Source organism: Macrobrachium nipponense, chromosome 2, assembly GCF_015104395.2.
Source record: "Macrobrachium nipponense isolate FS-2020 chromosome 2, ASM1510439v2, whole genome shotgun sequence".
Taxonomy (NCBI): Eukaryota; Metazoa; Arthropoda; class Malacostraca; order Decapoda; family Palaemonidae; genus Macrobrachium; species Macrobrachium nipponense.
Window position 1 is genome coordinate 35825711 of NC_087201.1, and position 16905 is coordinate 35842615.

General features: G+C 35.7%; 1 protein-coding gene across 1 annotated transcript in view; it reads right to left on the reverse strand.

The window, feature by feature from the left end:
- The window catches only part of LOC135220530 (peptidyl-prolyl cis-trans isomerase FKBP4-like), a 275919-nt gene that overhangs the window by 105036 nt on the left and 153978 nt on the right, over window positions 1-16905 (reverse strand). Inside the window, exon 7 of the mRNA XM_064257712.1 lies at window positions 14783-15023. Coding sequence (XP_064113782.1) covers window positions 14783-15023 — 241 coding nt within the window. The remainder of the gene's footprint in view (window positions 1-14782; window positions 15024-16905) is intronic.

Sequence of the window (16905 nt, forward strand, 5' to 3'; positions counted from 1 at the left end):
GAAAATGTGTGCAATTTCATGTAGAATACAACAAAAAACAACTCATGGTTATAGCTTTCATCAGTTTTGAAATATTTTCATATAAATAACAATAAGTGCCAAAATATCAACCTTTGGTCAACTTTGACTCGACCGAAATGGTCGAAAAACGCAATTGTAAGCTAAACCTCTTACATTCTACTAACATTCAATCATTTACCTTAATTTGGAAGAAATTGGAAGTCTCTAGCATAATACTTTGATTTATGGTGAATTTATGAAAAAAACTTTTTCCTTAAGTCAACGCAGGAACTCTTCCGAAAAAATCAGAAATTTTATATTAACCGTTACATAAAGTTTTATATATAAAAATATGCGCAATTTCATGTAGAATACAACAAAAAACAATCCATGGTTGTAGCTTTTATCAGTTTTGAAATATTTTTATATAAATAACGATAAATAGAAAAAACACTACCTTCGGTCAACTTTAACTTACGCGAAATGGTCGAAAATTGCAATTGTAAGCTACAACACTTACAATCTAGTAATATTTAATCAATTACCTTCAATTTACAACAAACGGGAAGTCTCTAGCACAATACTTTGATTTATGGCGAATTTAAAAAATTTTTTTTTTTACATCCGCGCATTACGAATTCATGCATCATATTGATAATATTTTCTCTGTGTTGCCTTGATCGTTTTACAATTTTTTATATACCAAAATCATCGCAGTTTAGTGTATAATACAACAAAAAAATAATTAACTCATTAGCTTTAACCGTTTTGCTCACAGTACGATTTGTATACAATTATATATGTAATTTTTTTTGCGCTGTCATATATTCCAATATTTATATATGATATTTTTTTTTCATTTCTGATGGTTGCATACTAAACTTCAGGCAATGACAAACAAAGGAGCCAAAAATGAACTCTTAATCTTGAAAATTAAGCATGCAGTGATTTTTTGAAAAAACTTTTTATCCGCTTCGGCGTTCACTCACAAACGCCGCCGGCATACGGGAGACACTTTCAGAAATATCAGCTCGGTGTTTAAGGGCTAGCTGTCATCACTCCTTCAATCATTTCAAATCTAAGTATTCCTCTGGTTCTGATTCATTTGAGGAAAATCATACAATTACTACTCTATATTTCTACCTAAACAAAATAGAATTAACCCTTAAACGCCGAAGCGGTAAAAAAAAAAATGTCTCCCGTGTGCCGGAGACGTTTCAGAGTGAGCGCGGAAGCGGAAAAAATATTTTTTTCAAAAAATCACAGCGCGCTTAGTTTTTAAGATTAAGAGTTCATTTTTGGCTCCTTTTTTTGTCATTGCCTGAAGTTTAGTATGCAACCATCAGAAATGAAAAAAATTATCATTATCATATATAAATAATGCAATATATGATAGCACAAAAACTAAATTTCATATATAATTGTATTTAAATCGCGCTGTGCGCAAAACGGTTAAAGGTAACAAGTTACTTTTTTTTTCATTGTAATGTACACTAAATTGCAATCATTTTGGTATATAACACATTGTAAAACGATAAAAGCAACACAGAGAAAATATTATCACAAAATAATGCATGAATTCGTAACGCGCGTACGTAAACAAATATTTTTTTCAAAAATAAAAATCACCCATAATCTAAATATTGTCCCTAGAGACTTCCAATTTCTTTCAAAAATGAAGAACAAATGATTGAATATTACTATACTGTAAGAATATTAGCTTACAAATGCAGTTTTCGACCATATCTGACGAGTTAAAGTTGACCGAATGTCGAATTTTTTTATATATATTTTTTTATATGCAATTATTTCGGAAATAAGAAAAGCTACAACCTTCACATATTTTTCGTTTTATTCTACATGAAATTGCGCACATTTTCATATATAAAACTCTATGAAATGCCTAATATGAAACGGAGCAAATATTCCGAGAATGGGACTCACGCATTTCGGAGATTTGTGGCGGAGCATCCGCGCGCGGAGGGAAGGAAAGTTTTTTTTTAAAAATTCACCATAAATTTAAATATTGTGCTAGAGACTTCAAATCTGTTTCACGTGAAGATAAATGACTGAATATTACTAGACTGTAAGAGTTTTATCTTACAATTGCGTTTTTCGACCATTTCGGTAGAGTCAAATTTGACCGAACGTGGTTTTTTTTCTATTTATCGGGATTTATATGCAAATATTTCAAAAATGAGAAAAGCTACAACCTTCAACTATTTTTATTTGTATTATACATGAAATTGCGCACATTTTCATATATAAAACTTTATGTAACGGCTAATTTAAAATGGTGCAAACATTACCACAATTGCACGTATGATTTTTTCGGAAGAGTTACCGCGCGGACGTAAAGAAAATGTTATTTTTTTCATAAATTCACCATAAATCAAAATATTGTGCTAGAGACTTCCAATTTGTTGCAAAATGAAGGTAAATGCTTGAATATTACTAGAATATAAGCGTTTTAGCTTACAATTGCGTTTTTTGACCATTTCGGTAGAGTCAAAGTTGACTGAAGGTTGAAAATTTGTCACTTATCATTTTTTATATGAAAATATTTCAAAATTGATAAAAGCTTCAACCATGGGTTGTTTTTAGTTGTATTGTGCATGAAATTGCGCACATTTCCATATATAAAACTTTATGTAACAGCTAATTTAAAATGGTGCAAACATTACCACAATCGCATGTATGATTTTTTTCGGAAGAGTTACCGCGCGGACGTAAGGAAAAAGTTTTTTCATAAATTCACCATAAATCGAAATATTGTGCTAGAGACTTCCAATTAGTTGCAAAATTAAGGTAAATGATTGAATATTACTAAAATATAAGAGTTTTAGCTTACAATTGCGTTTTTCGACCATTTCGGTAGAGTCAAAGTTGTCAAAGTTGACCGAAGGTTGAAATTTCGGCACTTATCGTTATTTATATGAGAATATCTCAAAACTGATAAAAGCTACAATCATGAGTATTTTTTTGTTCTATTCTACATAAAAATGCGCACATTTTCATATATAATACTCCACGTAACGGCTAATTTAAAATGGTAAAAAAATTATGTCAAAGTGACGAAATAATTTCAGAGATGTGTCACAGATACTTTTTAGTGCGGCAAGAAAGAAATTCGCGCTTGCGCGCCTGCGTAACGATTTTAAACAAAACAACACCTTGATCCGTGAACTCCCAGCATCCCCCAAGGCGCGTGATTCAAGAGTTTTCGGCTGGTAGGCCTAAAAGTATTTTTCCGCGAATTTTAAAAAAACTTTTGTATGTCGACGTAAAATACGTCCAGTCGGCACCCGAGAGACAAAAAATGTCGACGTAAAATACGTCCAGTCGGCGTTTAAGGGTTAATTAACTACTATACTGGTAGTAAATGAAACTCTAATAAAAATTAATAGAAAAATTTATTTCTAAATTAAAAATTTATAAGTGAAATTCACAATCTCAGGGAAATTTTTATTATTTGAAAACAAAAGTTTAATTAATTCTTAAATTAATTATTGAACAAAATTAAATCAAAGTTCAAGAAAATTAATTAATTCAAATTATAAAGCAATGGTTAAAATTTAAAAGAAACTTAATTAAATGCAAATTGATTCACAAGTGTTAAATTAAAACATTTATACAATCAAAAATTATTCAAACTAATTAAACAAAATAAAGAGAATGCAAAAACACAATATATAATATGGAAAGCAGTAAAATCTTTGACAGTACAAACATTAAGCATATAAAATGTACCTATCAAAAGAACAAAACCAAAGAATGCATAAAAAAAATTATAATTTTATCCAAACACTGTAAAATAAGACCTCAAAGTGCACTTCAAAATATTTTTAAATTACCTTCATATGCAGTTGCAACTTCTCACTCAAAAGAAGAGGCCTGTTACAATCTTCAACATCTGAAACACTTTCATGGTCGCCTTCACAAAAATAATAATAACAACACTATGCTCAGATTCCACAAACACATATATTACTAAAAAATAAAACCGAGCTAGCAACATTGAGTGACCAATTGATATAAAAACATGAGTTACGTTACGGTAATAAAACAGCCTCAAGAGAGAGAGAGAGAGAGAGAGAGAGAGAGAGAGAGAGAGAGAGAGAGAGAGAGAGAGAGAGAGAGAGAGAGAGAGGCATAACAGCCTAACACATGCAGCCGAGTCTCGGAATCGAATGCCTCATCCTATGGGTGTGAAAAAGGGCATACCAGGACGAATGGTGCCCCTTGGGTGAACAAACAAGGTCGAGGCTAAAACACATTACGTCATCTCAGTTATGTTATGGAATTTTCCAACTCACAATTAACTACTTATGAGTTGATACGTCCTCCTTTAGCAAATTGAAAGAGATGAGTTAATTTATTAGAGATATTAAATGGTTTCCCTAACAATAGAATCTTTAATTACTGCAAGTAAACATGAAACGACATCGTTCTAGGGAAGATTCTCGAAGGACCTGATGCCATATCTGGAAGGTCCCTACGCATTTGTTTGCATTTATGGATGAATAGGTCCCCTTGTGTTCATCACGGGGCCGCTTAGGACGATAAAAAATTAGCTTAACTCATCTATTTTCAAGTGGATGGGGTAACAGCAACTTCTGCTCGGACAAAGCACTCTATCTCTTTGCGCCTTATGCAACTCTTTCCTCTCTTTGCCTTATGTATGTTTTAAAAATGAAATTTCTCAGTACTTAAACATGTTATCTTTAAATATGGGAATCTGAACACAAAAATACAATTGTAATACGATGGTACATGCAATATGATTTGATACAATACATTAAGTTTTATTAAAATTATAATTCTTCTCATTACAACTATTGTCGACTCTTGCAAGTGGATATCTATCGGTGTAACAACTTAACCGAGGCAACAGACTCTCTTTCTCTCTCTCATCAACTGTAATACTAATGATACTCCTCCATCCTCCAGTAAAAAATTCCAGTTTTGAGAATTCTGGATGAAGCAATTTTAAATCTGTATTGCATAAACAACAGAATTGAGAAACTGCTGATTGCTGGCATCATTTACTGTAACTATCGAGCATTTATTAAGAGCTCCATAAAAATGTCAAGTTGTTAAACCCTGCCAATTCTCAATGGTGGCTTCCATAAGTAAAAATATAAAATACATGTTTGTGCATCCGCCATGCCCTGGAGATCTCATGAAACCATACTAGTAAATTAAAGCTGCAGGTTATAGCCGATGCTGAATAAAACAAATAATGGCCAGGTGAAAGTGATGTACAGAACTGGAGGTATCGCACCTAATGCTTATGCAATGAAGTAATATGGGCACTTTTTCAACCAAACTTTGCTAATTTACGAGAAAAGATATCTCCGAATTATACCTCTTACAACAACTAATGGAATGAAGATACCGATAATATACTCAGTCAGCCGAGATTTTGAGAATGTAAACAATATTAAAATGCAAATGGTGTACATGACGATGTTTATACTCTGTAATACAGTAATAAAATGTTAATAGTAATCCTGTGATTGGGTATAACACACAAAACAGAATTTATTAAAGTCATCATTATTATAAATATATAGTTACAGTTTAATTTTTGCAAATGATCACTTTTCTCCAAGAAACATTTAGAAGTTGTCTTATACTAGGGAAAGATAAACCCATGAAAATTTGCCATGATTTTTTATATTTTGACCTCGTCTTATCTAAAGGCCGTCTTATACACGTAAATATATATGCAGGCAGTCCCCAGCTTACAACAGGAGTTCCATTCTTGAGATGCGTCGTAAGCCGGAAAATCATAAAAAATCCTTAGAAAACCTTACTTTTAATGCTTTGGGTGTATCATAAACTATGTAAACTGCATTTTATTGCATTTTTCATCAATAAAACCTTCAAATATTGATTATTTTGTATTTTTGGAGTCATATTTCTCCAACCAGATTGGCGTCGTAAGTGTTGTAACCCTGGAACATGCGTCATAAACCTGGGATTAATTTCTGAAGAATAAATTGAAAAGCTTTGTAACCTCGGAATGTCGTATGCCGAACCCATTGTAAGCCAGGGGACTGCCTGTATATGGACAGAACAATGACGCGCTATTTGCATTCTGGTTTCTTAACTGACATCATCACTGTCTTTAGTTGTTGAATGGAACTTAACTCAGAGATACATTCCTTTCGTAAATTATCAAAGCTGGATTAAAAAAAGATGATTCTATATCATGTTTTTCGTACATTCGTCGCCTAAAAGGAAAACCATCGTTTTGTTCACATTTCATCGTCATTCTCAAACAACCACTAATAATAACAATACTCTAATGAATGATAATTTTCGTACACAATTATCGTTCATATGACTGAATTGTTCAAAACAGTTACAAACAGCTTTGTGTGCTGCCTCACTTGATGTTCACTACGTTTTTACTATAAAAGCACAGGGGAATGTGAAAATAGAAAGTGTCACACAATAATTTTATAAATGCCATGGATGATAACAAAAATGATTTATAAGATAGCAATGACGAAGCTGAAATCGACTCGCCAGAACCAGACTGGAATCCCTATGACGGTGGCATGTGTGCTCAATCTTGTCATATGAATGAGAAACTTTTAATGAAAAATGAAGATCATGTTATCCTAAATGTTATTACTACCATAACTACACACACTATCATTGAAATTTCTGAAAGGCTATTTGTTATGAAGATATGCAAATAATATATAAAATAAAAATGGTTTTATTACCTTTATTATCAGTTTATATCATAATGTGAATCTTCATGTATGTTGGTGGTTATCGCACCTAGGCCGAGGCTAGCTAACCGATACACAGCTTAGAATTCAAGGGTTGAATTTTAGAACTGTAGTATAAGACGTCCCCCAATTTTAAGAGGTGAAATTAAGGATTTCAAGGCCATCTTTTACATGGAAATATACAGTCTACAGTAGAACCCCCGTATTTGCAGACTCACAGAACGTTTCCCTGCATGATTCACGGAAAATTAGCCTATTCGTGGTATTTTTCTATGAGAAATATCCACAAATTCGTTTTTCTTTTTTATCAATTTCATCATAAAATGCAATTTTTGCGATAAAACTATTAAAAAACTATTTAAAATTTTTTAATGGGGTTTCTTGAGTTTTAACTACCAAAATAGGAGGTTTTAAGCCTTTTTATAGGGGTTCCAACTATTTGCAGGTTCTAACTATTCACGGGGGGTCTGGTAAGCATCCCCCGCAAACACTGGGGAGTACTGTATATATCTATGTCCATATCTATACATGTATATGTATAACTTAAAAGCACTGGTAGAGAGAAAAAGATAAAAATATATATTTAAATAGTAGGGTTGATAACCTTAGCTCTGCCGGTTAGAAACAGATGCAAACTGAGATAAAAAAACAAATAAAAAACATGTTGTGTGCATAATAGAGTTCGTTGATGCATTCCAAAGGCATGGGTTAATCATGGGAAAAGTTACCGAGTTACACTGTACGCACATAAGAGGTACATTGGTTAGTGGGCGTACATTTGTACATACGAGTCACAGAAAATGAAATATACAGTAGTACCTCGAGATACGAAAGGCTCAACTTACGAAAAACTCTGAGATACGAAAGCCAATGCGAAAAATTTAACGGCTCTACATACGAAAAGTTTTCAAGATACGAAAGGTTTCTGAAAGTCCGAGATTCGCCCGGATAACAATTTTGAAACTCGCGCCGCGCGCCGCCATCTTAGTACTAGTAGACTCGCCACCATCCTCCTGCTCTCCCATTGGTTCCTGATGCTATTCACCACCATGAAATCCTTCTCTCCTATTGGACAGCCTCCCTCCCATCATGCATCTTATACGTATACGTGGTGGCGTACCTATCTCGGCCTCTTCGTACCAACATATTTATCGTACGCACACGGCATTCGTTCGGTCCAACGATTTTGTTTAGTAACGTAAATTCGTTAGTGATTTCGTTGCAGTACTATTATCGTGTTGTGCGAAAACTTTATTGTGTTACTTATACGTAAATTACGTACAAGATAACGTAGTCATGGGTCCCAAGAAAGTTAAAATTCACGGAAAGAAGCGCATGCTCTCTTTGGAGACAAAGATGGAGATCATCAAGAAGTACGAAGCTGGTATGCGATTGAGTGTGATCGCAAAGGAATACGGCCATAATCCGTCAACAATAGGCACCATCCTTAAACAGAAGGATGCCATCAAAGCAGCTACACCGTCGAAGGGCATCACTATTTTGTCCAGCAAGAGGACCCACGTGCACGACGAGATGGAATGGCTGCTCCTCGTCTGGATAAAAGACAAAGAAATCGCTGGCGATACGGTAACGGAGACAGCGATCGCCCTCAAGGCCAGCGCTATTTTCGGCGATTTGATTGCCCAGGCGGAAGACAACGGAGGGGAAGGGACTTCAACGCAAACCCCAAAGTTCAAGGCTTCGCATGGCTGGTTCGAGAAATTCCGTAAACGGACTGGCATCCATTCGGTGGTGCGTCATGGGGAGGCTGCCAGCTCCGACACAAAAGCGGCCGAAGCATTTAAGAAAACTTTCGACGAGATGATGACCAAGGAAGGCTACAGTTCTCAGCAAGTCTTCAACTGTGATAAGACTGGCCTTTTTTGGAAAAAAAATGCCTCGTCGGACGTACATCACGCAGGAAGAGAAGAAGCTACCCGGGCATAAGCCTATGAAAGACAGGCTTACGCTTGCACTTTGTTCAAACGCCAGTGGGGATTGCAAGGTGAAGCCCCTACTGGTGTATCATTCCTCCTCGAGCCTTCAAGTCCCACAAAGTGCTGAAGGAAAAGCTTCCAGTGATGTGGAGGGCTAATGCAAAAGCCTGGGTAACGAGGCTTTTGTTCACCGAGTGGGTAAATCTGTGTTTCGGCCCGAGTGTAAAGAGTTTTTTGCAAGAGAAGCGCCTCCCCCTGAAATGTCTGCTGGTGTTGGACAATGCCCCTCCCCACCCTCCTGGCCTCGAGGAAGATATCCTAGCGGAGTATTCCTTCGTCAAGATTCTTTTTCTTCCGCCCAACACCACCACTCTCCTCCAGCCCATGGACCAGCAAGTGATAGCGAACTTTAAGAAGCTGTACACGAAACATCTTTTCAAGAGATGTTTCGACATCACCGATACCACAAACCTCACCTTGTGTCAATTTTGGAAGGAGCATTTCGACATCGTCATTTGCATCCGACTCATCGACCAAGCTTGGCAAGAGGTTTCGAACCTTCAATTCCTCGTGGAGGAAACTCTGGCATGATACCATATCCAAACGAGACTTCGAGGGATTCGAAGTGGGCAAAGCTGGTGCTACAGTCAGAAACAGTTGTCGATCGCAAACTGTTTCCCAACCAGATCTTGACGAGATCGTTGCACTCGGAAAGTCCATGGGGCTGGTCATCGACGAGGACGACATCAACGACCTTCTCGAGGAGCACCAAGAGGAGCTTACGACGGATGACCTGAAGGAGTTGGAGGCCATGCAACATAACGTCGTTCAAGAGGAGTTCTCCAGCAGCGGCGATGAAGAGGAGGAGCTTATGACAACGGCAGAAATTAAGGAAGTCTTAGCCGCTTTTCATAAAGTGCAATCATTTATCGAAAAAAGACACCCCGAAAAGGCTCACACAGGTCGTATGCTTGCGCAGTTCGATGACGTTTGCCTGAGTCGTTTCAGGAACATTGTGAAAAGTAGGCAGAAGCAATCTTCCTTGGATCGTTATTTTTTAAAGAGGCCTTCAGCATTAGCAGGAGTAAGCAAAAAGGAAGAACCAAGTGATAAAAAACAAAGTTGAAAGCAAAAAGGAAGAAACAAGTGATGAAAAACAGAACGTTGAAAGTGGTGATGAAGTTGAAATTCTGTTAAAAAAAAAAAAAAAAAAAAAAAAAAAAAAAAAAAAAAAAAAAAGCCTACATAAAAGTAAAAAAAAAAAGTTGAAAATCAAAAAAGAAAAAAAAAATTTTAATTTTTAGTTTTTTGTAAAGTCAAGTGTTACAGTTTTGTTAAAGTGTTTCGTAAATTTTAGTTTTATAGTTTTCCTTAAATTTTTTATGTGTTTTCGTAAAGTTAAGTGTACGTACGTACGTACGTTATCTGCCGTTTGTCCTCCTCCTCCTCTGCTGCCACTTTCGGAGATAGCCTCACTCGAAAGGTAAGCTTCCACATTTTACGTTACAGTAATAATATTTCTTGTAAACTAATATACTTTATTTACAGGTTTTGCATTTTTATTATTAAGTTACGTATTGAATGGTCCAAATTGTTGTAGTATTTCATTGTTTATAGGTCAATTTAGCTTTATTATGAAATTTACTGGGGTGATTTTGGAGGGCTTGGAACGGATTAGCCATTTTACATGTAAAATGTGGTCCAAGATACGAAAACCTCATGATATGAAAGGCGCCTCGGAACGGATTAATTTCGTATCTCGAGGTACTACTGTAATCTCTAGTATGTGACTTAACGGGGGAATTAAACAACAAACTGTCATAGTGGACACAAATGATTTTGGCGTAGAAGAGGTGTTCGAGGTCAGTTCTAAAGAAAGGGGCCTGCGATGAGACACATTTAACCCTTTAACGCCGAAGGGGTATAATAAAAATCGTCTCCCGTATGCCGAGGGGGTCTGGGAGTGAGCGCCGAAGGGGAAAAAATGTTTTTTTCAAAAAATCACAGCAGGCTTAGTTTTCAAGATTAAGAGTTAATTTTTGGCTCTTTTTTTTGTCATTGCCTCAAGTTTAGTATACAACCACCAGAAGTGAAAAAAATATTATCATATATAAATAATGGGATATATGATAGCGCAAAAACAAAATTTCATATATAATTGTATTCAAATCGCGCTGTGAGCAAAACGGTTAAAGCTAATGAGTTCATTTTTTTTTCGTTGTATTGTACACTAAATTGCAATAATTTTGTTATATAACACACTGTAAAACGATCAAGGCAACACAGAGAAAATATTATCACAAAATGATGCATGAATTCGTAACTCGCGGACGTAAAAAAAAGCTGTTTACAAAAATTCACCATAAATCGAAATATTATGCTAGAGACTTCCCGTTTGTTGCAAAATGAAGGTAATTGATTGAATATTACTAGACTGTAAGTGTTGTAGCTTACAATTGCAGTTTTCAACCATTTCGGTCGAGTTAAAGTTGACCAAAGGACAAATTTTTTCTATTTATCGTTATCTAAATGAAAATATTTCAAAACTGATAAATGCTACAACCATGGATTGTTTTTTGCTGTATTCTACATGAAATTGAGCACATTTTCATATATTAAACTTTATGTAATGGCTAATTTAAAATAGTGCGAACATTACGACAATCGAACGACAAAATTTCTGATTTTTTTGGGAAGAGGAGAGAGAGAGAGAGAGAGAGAGAGAGAGAGAGAGAGAGAGAGAGAGAGAGAGAGAGAGAGAGAGAGAGAGAGAGAGAGAGAATTACTATTCTTATTATGTGATATCATTTAATCTTATTGAACTTGCTAATACATAACTAAACAATATTAGTATCTGAAAATTAGTGAATCGTTTTTGTACCATAAAAATGTATTTAGTCATGAAAATAACATCAAAATACACTAATTAGTGATTATTTTCGCCGGAAAAATCCCGCGAATAGGCGAATCCCATGCAAATAATAGGCAGACATGGCCCAGGGAGAAATCTGCGAATCAGTGAGTCCTCGGATCCGGAGAACGTGAATACGGGGGTCCACTGTACTGGATACTGCAAAGTAAAGTAAACTTTTTAAAAGAGCGGAGAAAAAGATGCATATTCGTTATGTTTGTATTTTATGAGGCGGTCTCGACACCTATCCTAAGAAACCGATAACCAGACGACACTATAAACCCTACAGAATGTAAAACCCAGCTATATGGATATATTTAACGAGTCCCGTTAAAACCGAAACTCTGCTAACTGATGGCGATGGTAGCCTCAGGCTTCCTGTACAGTAATAGCTCAATCTTACATGATTTAAGTTGCATGAATTCACAATAGCGCAAACTTTTCATTGGAACCTAACTAATAAACATTCACAAGTATTTCAGACACACGCAAATGCAACATTTTTGAATCCTGGAGAAACCCTGCAAAAGTGTTTGTTCAATTTATAAGTTTTCAAGCTTCTATATGAAATTAAATATCATTAAATGATAAAAATAATTTCTCTCTCTTTTACTGAGATGAGAGAATTTTTGTGGTACATGTAGTATAAAAAAATGTTTATTAATATTTTCAAATAATAATAATAATACAGTAGTCCCCCTATTTGTAAGGGATGTGTACCAGACACACACGTGAATAGTTAGAATCCGTGAATAGTTTGAACCCCTTTAAAAAAAGCTGAAAACCGCCAATTTTGGTAGGTAAAACTCAAGAAAACCCACTAAAAATTTTTAAACATTTTTTTTTTTTTTTTTTAGCAGTTTTATCACAAAAAGTGCACTTAATGTGGAAATTGATAAAAAAAACAACAAGGAATTTCTGGATATTTCTCATACAAAAATAACGCAAATAGGCGAATTCCAGAGAAATCCGCGAGAGTCCGCGAATCCGGAGAACGGGAATATGGGGGGCCCACTGTAATAATAATATCTTTTAAAAGACCTTCTTTTAGGCAAATTCTGTTAAAAAGAATGGCAGAATAAGGAGAGTTGATTTTATATAGTTTTTTCTATCTTTCTTACAATCCACCTCCCTTGATCAGCGATGTTTCTGAGTAACTGACTAATATTCATATTAGAAATTTCTAAGAATTATAAAATGCTAAAGGTGATCTTTTATTATAACATGATCTCAGGGCCAGGTCAAGTAGGGGCCGTAATCAGGGTCAGTATTATTCTGTAGGCAAATTTCTAAGAATTATAAAATGCTAAAGGTGTTCTTTTATTATAACATGATCTCAGGGCCAGGTCAAGTAGGGGCTGTAATCAGGGTCAGTATTATTCTGTAGGCAAATTTCTAAGAATTATAAAATGCTAAAGGTGATCTTTTATTATAACATGATCTCAGGTCCAGGTCAAGTAGGGGCCATAATCAGGGTCAGTATTATTCTGTAGGCATAGTTCAACTTCAGGCCAGGGTCATCTTTGATTTACAGCTGGTGTTGATGCTGGTATAGCTAAGTATCATGTGACGTTTCAACCTCCTCACAGGTCATCTTCTTGACGAGCCGGTAGAAGGACTGTAGCAAGAGTGTCTGCATGACGTTACTTATAGTGGCTCAGACCTAGAGTTGAATTCTCATTGGTCAGGCCAGTCTTGGGAGAAGTCGAGGATCTCACATTGATGGTTGCAGAGATTCTGTTGTGCGAGCTGGATAGCAGTGTGCCTGGGGATGGACGTCTAGAGTTCTGTCTGTAGTGGGAGTCCTATCATACAGTGAGGGCTCCTGATTATCTGGCATTGCCGGGAGGGTTGTTTGCTGCTCTCTGGGCGACAGTAGGAAGGAGAAAAGTTTCCCAAGTGATGTTTAAATTAGGTTTCTCCTTTCATATTAGAGGTGCCTCATACTAAGGGACCTGGGGCAACCCAAACAAGATGTAAGGATGTAAGGTAAGGGCTTCCAGGAGGTGCTGACAACGAGGTTCTATGGTAAAATCTTTTATCTTGATATTAGGGATAACATCATTTCTTTTAATTCATTTGTTATGAGCAATCCTAGAGTGGTTAAATATGGCTCCTTCTCGGGCGTGGCAGGAGCTTCGCTTGGAGAAACGCACAGTGGTCATATCGATGCATTAGTTGAGGCATCCTTGGACCGGGTATGTGTATTGGTAGACTACACTCCATCCTTGAACATCTCTGAGCATGCCCTTCGAGCCCTGCTAGAAATCTGTACCAAGAAGGTTCCCTTTGCTGATCACCACAACTTCATGTGCACCCTGATTGACGGAGTAGCAACAGGATCTCCCCTCATAAGCAAGGTGAGAAAACCACTTTCAGCTCGTTAGCTTGGCAACGTAAAAACCAGTTTTACAGCTCTCAACGCCAATAAAGTTGTAGGGTTGCATTATGTTACAATGCATAATTATATCAGATTACTGAATATGCAACACACAAGGGTAAAATAAGGAGATGGTTTTGCATTATATTATATTAACACATGTCCAGATATAAGCAAAAATATAAAACCAGTTTTACCACTCTCAAGGCTAAAAAATTGAAAGGTTGTTTTTATGTCAGAATGAACAATTATATCAGAATACTGAACATATTAAGTCCAGATATAAGCAAACACTGCAATACACTAACATATATGAAAACATCACATAAAAAATTTAATTAGTCAAACGGCAGGCACAGAAGGAAGAATGACACATCTCTCCCTTGGTGGCAAAAAGCAAAGTTAACGCATAACAACTGGGTGGGCGGGACTTCCACCCACCAGTCTCTAGCTGCGCTGAAGTATATTCCTATTGTAAAGACTGATGGCTTGTATACTGTGTAAGAACGAGAGGTTTTTACTTTGTAGACTGATAGCTTGTATACTGTGTAGGAACGAGAGGTTTTTACTTTGTATAGTCATATTTTAATTATATGATTCTTTTATCATGATAGACAATGGAGTCAATCTTTCAGTCCTTGATGGTTGGCCTGAAAGGATTTTAAAATATTTTAAAAAATTTAACAATATTAAGAAAATAAAAAAATTGAAAGGATCTGTGCGTACACTTTGTTGCAAGTTGAAATCACAAGTCACTTTTGATGCATACTGTCAAAAGCATCTACAAGAGTCCACATAAACTTACCGGAATCATACTGCAGTAAATCAATTATTTTCTTGTACTGTTTAACAGCAAGTCTAAATTTGTCTTGTTTAAAGAATAACGTTCCTCTGTCTTTGCAGACTTTTGCTTGGTCAATTTTTTCTTCTTGATCCATCTCCCATGATTCTTTGGCTTTCTCAAAGCTTCGCAACTCAACCTCATATTCCAGTGAAGCACCGGGAGGCACATTTAGGGAAGGATTACCAGCAGATCCAAAAGCGTACTGTTGAAAGATAAAAATTTAGAAAGTATTTTACAATTACAAACCTCTTTATTTTACTCATGAGTTTACTATCAGTGTGGGAAACAGCAAAGAAAACTGAGAGGTATTGGAAAGCTGTGACAACAGAATGTCAAGATTCATGTGAATATTGTATTGCAAATAGGAAATGGCAGTGAAATCATGTGAAGTATCTGGAATAAGAGACTGAGATATCAAAGACTGCACTGGCTTCAAAATGTAATAAAAAAAAATGAACTCTTGGTCAGAATAGTAGTAAACATGGAATTAGAAGAACAAAGATCTGTAGAAAGACAGGAAAACATTGAAAATGGGGTAGATGAAAACTTAGATCAGACAGGGGTTCAAAAAGAAAGTGCAAATGCTAGACTGACTGACTGTAATTTTTATGGCATCATAAATAACTAAGGCCATCAATGCCAACCATACAGCATGGCCCCCTTATTCATGGGGCATAGGGACCACACTTACCCACGATAAGCGAAAATCCACCCGATAAGCGATCGACAAGCTGGTAAAACACCCCCCCCCCAACCTCAAAATGCTTATAACTGCATATGTATTCTAACAGTTCAAACACAAAAATATACCTTAAAATAAGATGTTTAGAACTGCCTATCTTAATAGTTCAAACACCTAGTATACCTTAAAATATCATCCCAAAACACTTTACAGTGGTCCCCCCGTATTTGCGGGGATGCATACCAGAACCCCCCACCCCCCTCGTGAATAGTTACAGCCTGCGAATGTTTGGAACCCCTATATAAACACTAAAAACAGCCTATTTTGTTAGTTAAAACTCAAGAAAAACCCACTAAAAATTTTTATACTTGGTTCTTTTAATAGTTTTATCACAAAAAGTGCATTTTATGATGAAATTGATAAAAAAAACAGGAATTTGGGGATATTTCTCATTAAAAAATACCACAAATGTGCAAATTTTCTATGAATAATGCAGGGAAACGTTCCCGAGAGAAATCTGCTAATGTGTGAGTCCGCGAATCCGGAGAATGCAAATACGGGGGGGTCCACTGTAAACATAATTTTGAAGTCATCTTACAACACTACCCTTTAAAACATATGGCTTACATGTATACGTGTGAAAACTAATCAAGTTCTTCCATATTCAGGCACTGTGATTTTCTCTCATACAGTATTCAGTCTGTCTCATTTTATTTTTACAGATAAGAAAAACATTGGGCATACACAAGTAGAGTTAAATACTTTAAGGGGGCTGGCTGGCTAAGGCGATTTTTTAAGGACAGGACTTAGATATTCATACCACTTAATATGGTAACTTGGGACATCTCCAAACTGCATGTGATTTTCGCCTCTGACCTTCGGTTTTGTGACGCCAGGGTGATTTATCCCGAAAATAACCATTTTTATAATTCTATCTCCTCCCTTGATATTTAATATTAAGACCTGGGATTACTACCATATATAGACTTGATGTAGACCTACAATCCAATGAGGAGTTTTTACTTCTAAAAGTCATTTTTTTTTTTTTGCTAGATATGAATTTTTCATTGTGGTGAAAAAATAAACCCTATAAATCAAGAAAAAAAATTTTATAAAAAAAAAAAAAAAAAAAGACGAAAAAAAATTTGGATAAAAGGGCTTGATTTGATTGTTCTATAATGTCTTTCCGAGTTATATACCTAATTTCAGTCCTATAGCTTAAAAACTAAGTGAGAAGATAGATTTTGAAGGTCAATAAGTATAGTTTAGTATTTTTATAAAGACAATTTTAATAAATATTGATTATGTATTTCTGTTCTGGGTATTAATAAACCAAAACTATGTTATTTCTCATAATTTAATCATAAAATGATGATCCCTTTGCTCATATATCGTAGCCTGG